Source organism: Penaeus japonicus, unplaced genomic scaffold (genome assembly GCF_977035675.1).
Source record: "Penaeus japonicus unplaced genomic scaffold, GWHDUDI00000001_assembly GWHDUDI00000024, whole genome shotgun sequence".
Taxonomy (NCBI): domain Eukaryota; kingdom Metazoa; phylum Arthropoda; class Malacostraca; order Decapoda; family Penaeidae; genus Penaeus; species Penaeus japonicus.
This window is the reverse complement of record NW_028234426.1, coordinates 2,644,914-2,654,913: the sequence shown is the minus strand read 5'-3', so window position 1 is coordinate 2,654,913 and position 10,000 is coordinate 2,644,914. Positions and strand designations below refer to the sequence as shown.

At 39.0% G+C, this 10,000-nt stretch overlaps 2 protein-coding genes across 4 annotated transcripts in view; one reads left to right on the top strand and one right to left on the bottom strand.

Annotated features, from left to right (window-relative positions):
- LOC122259402 (glycoprotein-N-acetylgalactosamine 3-beta-galactosyltransferase 1) overlaps positions 1-3,025 on the bottom strand; it is a 16,335-nt gene extending 13,310 nt beyond the window's left edge. The window contains exon 1 of the mRNA XM_043026153.2: positions 2,889-3,025. Coding sequence (XP_042882087.2) covers positions 2,889-2,898 — 10 coding nt within the window. The 5' untranslated portion in view covers positions 2,899-3,025. The remainder of the gene's footprint in view (positions 1-2,888) is intronic.
- Positions 3,026-9,121: 6,096 nt separating this feature from the next.
- Positions 9,122-10,000, top strand: part of LOC122259399 (uncharacterized) — a 4,682-nt gene continuing 3,803 nt past the window's right edge. Inside the window, exons 1-2 of one of the 3 annotated variants that reach the window (XM_086551188.1) lie at positions 9,122-9,186; positions 9,219-9,241. The gene's annotated coding sequence lies outside the window, so the exon portion shown is untranslated. Of the gene's footprint in view, positions 9,242-10,000 lie in introns of all 3 variants that reach the window. The other 2 variants (XM_086551189.1, XM_043026150.2) reach the window with 2 other exon arrangements.

Here is a 10,000-nt window from a genome sequence, read left to right as displayed (position 1 = left end):
ATGTCATCTTCCTCAATAAGAGTAAAATCTAAAATGTATCATATTTTTTCTGAACAATTTTTTTTTTTTTGTTTATACACGACAAGGTGTGATTTTTTTATTAACACGAACTCGGCTTTCTACGATAATTAGTAAGTCTGATGTGTTCCCAGACGACTGGATTCTAAAATTACTGAATGAATACTCCAAGAACAACAATAACAATAACAACAGCGCGGATTTTTTAGACTTGCTCAAACTTCTTAACTTATTTTGAGTGGCCATTTCAAAAGTCACCGAATAAAAAAGGGAAACAAAATCGTTTTCTGTTTTACGATTTAAAAGAAAAATGTATGTTTAAAAGATAATCCGAGAGAAATAATGTTTCAATTTTATTCGTCTTCTTAGTCCGTCTTTGTCTTAACTTCTCAAATTAAAATTTCTAAATAAGACATTTAAAAAGACTTGTATATCCGCCTAATGAATACTAACCTGATAGAAAAAAGCAATGACTTTAATTTTCGAAATAAATAATTTTCACCTACGATTCCCCAAAAACACATAAGAAAGACAACTGTGGCATCTTTCCTACGTGACAATTCTGAGCCACTCGACTCGCAATAAGCATCGTCAGAAGTGAGAAATGCCCATGCCGAAGCTGTCATGTATCAGAGCATCTCATTGGCGCACGTACGTCTTTGCACTGACGCCTGTGATTGGTTCCTTGGCGCGAGACATGCATAGTACAGATGCCGAGTACTTTCACGAGGAATTTTTCCCCTGATTTTATATTTGCATTATCAAAATCAAGGTTTGCGTTACGAATACATTAATACTATTACCATTACCATTACCAATACTATTGTTACCACTACCATCGTTGATATTAATCATACGTATGCCTTGCGTAAAGCTATACGGTAACTGCCAAGATGCTAAGGACCTTAGCTTTGAATCTCTTTGTAATTTTCACTAAGGTCTCAAAATCCAAAATGATGTACCATGTACTCAGTTCCCAACCCAAACGAAGCGCTTCTTTATCTATATCTAATGAAATATAATTTTATCTGTCCATCGTAAATCTGAAATATCGATTTTTATATTTCTGCAATGAACTAATATGAGTCCGCCTTTTCGCCCGTTCATATATCTGTCTAATTCCTTCTCCATTTGTTTATCTGTTTCATCTTCATGATCGGTATCTTTATGATCATTAAAAAATATATATTGTTGATTGTCTTTTCATCGTTATTGAAAATTATGAACATCATCATCATCATCATCATTATTTCTTACTATCATTTTCACTGTCACCATTAGTGTGATTACTAATATCGTTATCATTATCCTGATTAGTGTTGATTCCACTTGTGGGCGTGGTGGTGATGGTGTCTTCATAGTGTCATTACTACGAGTACTCTTGTTTCTATTATTAGAATTATCAGTATTATCATTATAATTGTTGTTATCATTTTTTATCATATCTATTTTGCTATAATTATTATCTTTACAATCCTCATTGTCATTAATACAACTATGTTATTTTTATAATATTGCTATTCTTTAGTTGTTTTTGTTTTGTTTGTTGTCGTTTTGTTGATGGTGATATTGCAATCTACGGTTCATATTTTAACTAGGATTATTATAATCATATTATTATTATTGTTATCATTCCTGTTGTTATCATCATCATTATCATTGCCATTATCATTATTAACACTGTTGTTACTCTCATCATCATTATCATTATTCTTCTCGTCATTACTGCCATCCTCATTACCATTACATCAATATGATAATCCTCCTTCGTTCCACTATCATCACCAGCATCACCAACGTAAACGCAGAGCAGAAAGCAAGGTCAGAGCAGCCAGTGCCCTCGATTAGGCCCTCATGCACCCCTCCCGCCCTCCCCCCCACGGCGTCCCACCTCTGCATCTCGACCCCGCCCGCTCCCAAGGTCAGGTCAAGCAGGCAGGCAAGCACGCACGCACACGAATGCACAGACACGAGCTGCTCTGTACAGCGTGGTGCGTCAGCGTGACGTAAAGGCATGATGGCGTATGCAGGCCTTACATTCCGCGCGGCATCGATTTATCCTGGAGGGCACGAGGGTATGGGGGGGGGAGGGGCGGAGGGGGTAGCGGGCACAGAAAGGCATGACTTAAGAGGATGATTTACTGCTCGAAGGGCGCGAAGGACACGTTCCTGGGTAGATTGTCAGAGGTTTTTTTTTTTTTTTTTTTTTTTTTTTTTTTTGACACATACGGGCTTGGTTAACCCTTTTTTGCTTCTTTTTTTGCTTTAAATGTCTTTGTTTTTTTGTGGCACACTTGGTTTATCCTTTTTCTTTGCTTTTCTTTTCTTTTCATTTTTTGGCTTTATGTATCTTTGAATTTGTTGTTGTTGTTGTTTCTTTGCGAGCGAAGTTTGAACCGTTAATCTTCTTTGTTCTCCGATGTTGTTGTTGTGTTTCATTCGTTCGGGTTTTGTGTTTCCATTCTTTCCACGTTGTCGATGAATGTGCGGTTGAGATCGAAATGCAAGACGAGAGAGAAAGAGAAATAGAAAGAAAGATAGTAGGTGGGAGGGGAGTGAGAGGAAGAGAAATATAGAGAGAGAAAATGAGAGAGAGAGATGGGGAGAGGATGAGAGAGATGGAGGGAGAGATGATGAGAGGGAGATAGAGGGAAGGAGAGAAGGACGGAGAGAAAAAAAGACAAAGAGGGCGAGAGAGAGAGGAAGAGAAGGGCCGTTAGAGAGAGAGAGAGAGAAAGAGAGAGAGAGGTGGGGAGGAGGAGAAAGAGACGGCAAGAGAGAGACAGGGAGATGAAGAGAGAGAGGGGGGAGGGAGAGAGGGAGAAGAGACAGAAAGAGAGAGAGAGAAAGAGAGAGCATCAGAGACCTACCTCCCTCCATAGCGAGCTCTCTCGGATCGGCAGCGCCATACGAAGGGCCGTGGACGGCGTCGCACGGGCGGAGGAGCCAGCGCGGGCGGGTGTGCTCGGCACGGCGGTGAGAGTGCACTGAGAGGCGTGACGAAGGGCGAGGCTGTGAGGGAGGAGGAGGTGGGGTTGTCCTGCCGCCGTAAACACAGCTGTGGTCTTGTGTAACCCTTCCCTCTCTCCCCTCCTCCATCCACCCATCCCTCCCTCTCTCCCTCTCTCTCTCTCGCTCTCCTTTCTTCCCTCCCTCCCTCTCCCTCGCCCACTTTCTCTCCCTTCCTCCCTCCCTCTCTTCCTCCCCCCCCTCTTTCCCTCCCTCCCTCCCTCTTTCCCTCCATCCTTCCCACCCGCCCTCCTTCTCTCTCCCCTTTCCTCCCACTCTCCCTCCCTAATGCCTTTCTTTCCTCACTCCATGATTCCTTCCCTCGATCCCTCCCTCCGTCCAAAAGAGGGACTAAGATTGGGGTGAGGATAATCTTTGTTACCTCAACCTTTCGAGATGTAAACAAGCACTTGTGTCAAGAAACTTGTCAAAGTCAAAATCAAAGTCTCTCTTTCTCTCTCTTTCTTTTTCTCTCTTTCGGTCCCTCTCTCTTCCTCTCCCCGCTTCCTCCCATCCTCCCTCCGTCCCTCACTCACTCCCTAGGTCCCTATCTCCTTCCCTCCTTCCCTCCCTCCCTTTCTCCCTCCTTCTCTCCCTCCTTCCCTCCCTTTCTCCCTCCTTCTCTCCCTCCTTCCCTCCCTCCCTATCTCCCTCCTTCCCTCCCTCCCTCCTTCCCTCCCTCCTTCCCTCCCTCCTTCCCTCCTTCCTTCCACCCTTCCTTCCCTCTCCAACTTCCTCCTCTTGGTCCGAGATCGGCGACAAAGCTAAACAAGCCGTGGACTGTTTATTATCCCGCGACCTGCTTGTAGTGCAGAGTCCTGGCCGATCCTCGTGGGAAATGTTTAGGTAAGGCGCTTCCTTGGCGTGGTTTAGGAGTCGTGGAATTTCCTGTGCTTCGCCTACCGGAGTCTATTGAAACCAGAGAACAATTTTCTTTTAGATCAACCTTGGCTCATTCAAGATTCTAGCATTCTGTGAGATTCTATAGAATTCGTATGCAGAGCTAGAGTAAGAAAATCGCCGAGGCAAAATCTAATTGCTGATTCAGATACTGACTTTTGTTAGTACTTTATTCCTTGTGATGTTTTATTTACTCACAATCACATATTGCCACAATTATTTCTTTGTCTCTACTTTTGAAGGCATTAATGCTTGATCAATCATTGAACATCTTTTGTATGCACGTGTAAGCGTTTAAACATACTGCACACACACACATTTTGTCAGCATATTAAACAAGGGAAGTTTCACATTGGACAGACTATCAAGAAGCATAGAAACTTGTCTCAAAGCCTCGTCTACCAGACTAAAATTATGCAAATTAAGAATTAGTTAAACTAAATAAACGCACAGAAAAAAATAGAATACTTAGACTTAGTTTCTGAACGAAAGAAAGAAAATTTTAAGACTTTAGTTACGTTTATGATGACTAGGAGTAGGTAGATATACTTATATGGGAAAAAAGAAGTCTCCTCGTGTGAATGAACTTTACATATGGGATGCAACACCCATTGTAGTTAGGGAATTCAACTCCAAGTTGCTGTAATGGAAATGAGAACAGGAACCTATATATCTATCTGTCTATCCATCTATTTATATATCTATCTAGCCAGAGAGAAAGAGAGAGAGAGAGTCTGAATGCATAGCTTACACTCAAAGAAAACATTCATAGTTTTCAAGATACCAACAGATACCTACTTAACAATACTTTCAGAGCGGATAATTTCAAGTTCCACACTACGAGATTAGGTTCCATCCCTCCTCTAGATACATCAAACACTAGAACATCTTGGTGCAAAGTAATAGGTAAGGGTAGGTATAGTGCTACCTCAGAAAAAAAAGTAAATAAAAGCACCATTAAGTTCTCAGCATAAAATAAGGAGACCCTAAGAGACTACCTTGTAGTACTCCTCAAAGATCGTATGATGGTAATGCGATGCTCTAATACACATATGTCAGAATTACTTTCTAATGGATCAGGATAATAGTTCAGTCATATATAAGGCATAACTCACGTCTGGACCGGCGAGTACTACGCGTGGATATTATCTAAATATTGGTACGACCTTCTCTTCTCAATCGAAGGGAATTTTGCTCATTCATTTTCTGCTTATTGTTTTTCTTCAGAAAAGTCAACCTCCCACTTAATTAAGATCGCAAATCGTCCACGTAGCAGCTCCCTCCTCCGGTCCCTCCACTTGGCATTGCATTCCTCTTCCGACGTAAGTTGATCCCTTGCAGTGTAACAGGTTTAACCTAAACTAGCATCAGGTTCAAGAAACCGTAACAACTGTTTTGTTGTTCTTTCTATAAAGACAGGGAGAGAGACGAGGAAAAAGTAAACACGCGAGCGCATATGGATATATGTATATGTATATATGTATATGGATATACGTATTTGTATATATGTATATATATACATACATATATATATATATATATATATATATATATATATATATATATATATACATACACACACACATACACACACACACACGCACGCACACACACACATACACACACACACACACACACACATATATATATATATATATATATATATATATATATATATATATATATATATACATATATATATATATATATACATATATATATATATATATATATATATATATATATATGTATATATACATATATATATGTATATATAAATATATATATATATATATATATATACATATACATATATATATATATATATATATATATATATATATATATATATATATATATATATATATAATATATGCATATTAAGAAATTTATATATTCACACACACACACACACTCATATATATATATATATATATATATATATATATATATATATATATATATACATAATCAAAATAGTGCCATTTCTAAATAATTTGATACTCATAGTCTGTTGCCCTCTCTGGGTGGTTTCTTTCAACGGTCAAGTACTTTCCTTGGGCTGGCACTCGACCGAATTTATTTCAACAACACCGGCTCCCTTCACCAAATATTTAGCAGATACAGTAAATACAGGGATTCTTTATATTACTTACAATTAAGAGCGTCATACCATTAAGAGCATCACAGGGAAACGTAGAGAGCATTTAGACGATATAATACTACAATATGAATATACATTCGAGTATCTTGGGGTATAACGTGTTGACTTTCCCTCCTTCAGCGCCAAGGTTCCCGAGGACAGGCCGGCGGGGGACAAAGGGACCTCTGTCAGCAGTGAGTAAAGAACCTGTGGGGTGGGGCGTCGGGAAAATGTGACGGGTGTCGGGTGTAGGGCGTAGGACATTTTTTTATCCTACGCCCTACACCCGACACCCGTCACATTTTCTATTTTATTTTATTTAACCTATTTTATCTTATTTAACCTATTTTATTTTATTTATCCGTCACATTTTATCCTACGCCCTACACCCGACACCCGTCACATTTTCCCGACGCCCCACCCCACAGGTTCTTTACTACGGGCCATGAACGAAAAGGTGGAGTGTGTGATGACAGGCAGGCAATGTATATGTTCGGGGATTACGAGCACAGTCGATTGTTTAATGTTCGGGGATTACGAGCACAGTCGATTGTATACTGTTCGGGGATTACGAGCACAGTCGATTGTATAATGTTCATGGAATACGAGTACAGTTGATTGTATAATGTTCGGGGATTACGAGCACAGTCGATTGTATAATGTCTGGGGATTACGAGCACAGTTGATTGTATAATGTTCGGGGATTACGAGCACAGTCGATTGTATAATGTTCATGGAATACGAGTACAGTTGATTGTATAATGTTCGGGGATTACGAGCACAGTTGATTGTATAATGTTCGGGGATTACGAGCACAGTCGATTGTATAATGTCTGGGGATTACGAGCACAGTTGATTGTATAATGTTCGGGGATTACGAGCACAGTCGATGTATAATGTCAGCTTCGCAGGTCTGTCCTCTCACACATGTTGATAGAATAATTGAGCAGTAGCAACCTGTTTTTATAACACTAGAGTTCAAATTGGATTACCACATAATTCTAAGATCGGTTTACAGTGAGACTTATCATCAAGAATTGATAACATCATAACTGTGCAGTGTCTTGTTGCAGACATACATGAGGCCATTATGAAGATGCATTGACAAAAGAGTGTTGTACGCACTAAAAAAAAAATATATGGTGAGTGATAGTAGAATTATCATGTTTATATCATTTTTTTTTAATATCAACAATGTGCGTGTGCGTGTGTGTGTGTGTGTGTGTGTGTGTGTGTGTGTGCGTGTGTGTATGTGTGTGTGAGTGTGTGTGTGTGAGTTTAGACCTGCATGTACTCGTGTATATGTGTGAAATTGTGAATTTGTGTGTATGCGTCCGTATGTAAGTAATGCCTGTGTACCTTTTTGTCTGGGCGTGTGTGATATTCTTTTCAATTCTTTTTTTTTATTCAGCATCAGGGCGCCATTTCCCGACAAGGCCTCTTCTATTTCTCCGAAACGTAAACACAAGGAAGCCGTCGACGCCCAGCTTCCATTCACGCTTTCAACTGTGGAAAAGTGTCATCCTAGAGTTTGGACATTTGTGAGCGATTAGGGTTTTACGTTGAGAGAGAAATGGAGAAAGAAAGAGAAGAAAATTCCAGTACAAATAATGATTACAAAGTAGGTATGACAAATAGGAAATATTGAAGTAATGATTACAAAGTAGGTATGACAAATAGGAAATATTGAAGTTAATGGATAATGATAACTAAACATAAAGGAAATAAGAAAAGCATATGAAAACCATAAATATAAACGATGATAATAATAAACAATAATGGGCATAGATAAGATATGAATATAAGTAACATAAACGAAAGAGAAACAACAAACATGAATAAAACATGTATAGAATAACATAAACAAAACAGATAAAAGATCATCACATCCGAGTCAGATTGAAACGCTATTCCTTTGTTTTCTTTTTCCACCTGTGTTTGTCTCCGATTTTTATGACCTGTCCACTGCCACTTTTTCTTCTTAATGCTCTCAAGTAGCTCCTCTACTTTTATCTGATTCCTGATAGATATAGCTCTTTTTCTGTCTCTTAAGCTAACTCTTTATCATGAGCCTTTCCATTCCTCTTTGAGCACTTACTAACTTCCTCTCAAGTACTTTGGTCGTAGTCCATGTTTCTGACCCATATGTTATGACGGGGAGGACACATTGGCTGAAAACCTTTCTCTTTAGACTAATGGCAGACGACCTCGTAATATATTACTCCAACCTAGCCTAATTCGTTGTTTTATCTCAGCTTCGCAGGATGTATTCGTCTGGATAAGTTGCCTTGGGTATGCATAGTCGTTTACTGCTTCTAGTACCTCTCACTGCACTTGTATTTGCTCAACTGGGATTCGACTATTGAACATGACTTTAGTCTTTTTCATGTTCATTATAGGTGAATCTTCAGACTGTCCCTATTCAAATCGCTTAGTAATTGTTGCAATTCATTTTCTGACTATATATATACATATATACATAAATACATACATACTTACATACATGCATATATATATATATATATATATATATATATATATATATATATATATATATATATATGTATGTGTATATATATATATATATATATATATATATATATATATATATACATATATGTATATATATACATATATATATATATATATATATGTATACATATATATATGCATGTATGGTATATATACATATATATATATATATATATATATATATATATATATATATATATATATATATATATATATATATGTAACATATATGTGGAGTATCCTCTGTTATACAATTCATAACCATTCCATCGCAAGCCTCCTCGCAGCATCATGACGCTCTCAATGTCATACCATTCCATCGCCAAGCCTCCTCGGCAGCATCATGACGCTCTCCGTCTCCCGCGTCTTCGCAGAACTCGATTCCAAGATTCTAATCGGATTTTCGTCGCACGTTAAACTCAGACCGGCATAAAAGAAACGCCATTTCCATCTTTATGAACATTGTGTCTTCGAAATCCGGTATCGCGACTTATCAGTCTTGATAACTGAGTGAGCTGTAGTCCGACCATCAGTGAGTTCGCTTCCCGTGCAGAAGACAGAGGCCCTGCGTCCCTGCGTCCCTGCGTCCCTGCGTCCTTGCGTCCCTGCGTCCCTGAGGCATTTCGGGAGTTGGTCGAGGTACGATTTCTTCTTCATCTTCTTCCTCGTCCTCTTCTTTTTCTTCATCTTCTTCTTCGTCCTCTTCCTCGTCCTCTTCTTTTTCTTCATCTTCTTCTTCGTCCTCTTATTCGTCTTCGTGTTCTTCGTCTTCCTCTTTTTCTTCAATATCTTCTTCGTGTTCTTCTTCGTCTTCTTCTTCTTCGTCTTCTTCTTCATCATATTCTTCATCTTCTTCGTCTTCGTCTCCATCATATTCTTCTTCTTCTTCTTCTTCGTCTTCTTATTCATCATCATCTTTGTCTTCGTCTTCTTATTCGACTTCTTTGTCTTCTTCGTCTTTTTCTTCGTCTTATCCTTCGTCTTCCTCTTCTTCTTCTTCGTCGTCTTTGCCTTCGTCCTGTAATAATGTTATGGTTGTTCGTGTCCACAGTTTGCCATTAGTGTAACACAGCAGTGGTTTTGTCCCGGCCGCTTGTCACCAATCTAGGAGAGTTAAGTGAAGTGTAGATGTAGAAGTTGGTTTAAAGTTGGTGGTGAATTGAAGTTGTGGCAGAGTGATGCTTTATTTCTACGGGAACTTGGTAGCGTGGGTACAGCTCATCGGCCCACACCGGAGAGGAGTGGGACTGGGTGTGTTCTCTCCAGAGAGGTGGTCTCCAGAAATGATGCTAGACTCAACTAACATTGACAGAACAAAATACGGTTTTGAAGTACATAGCAACCCAAAAAATAGTTTAAATTACATTCACAGTTACAACGGTTACAAGAGGGGACAGA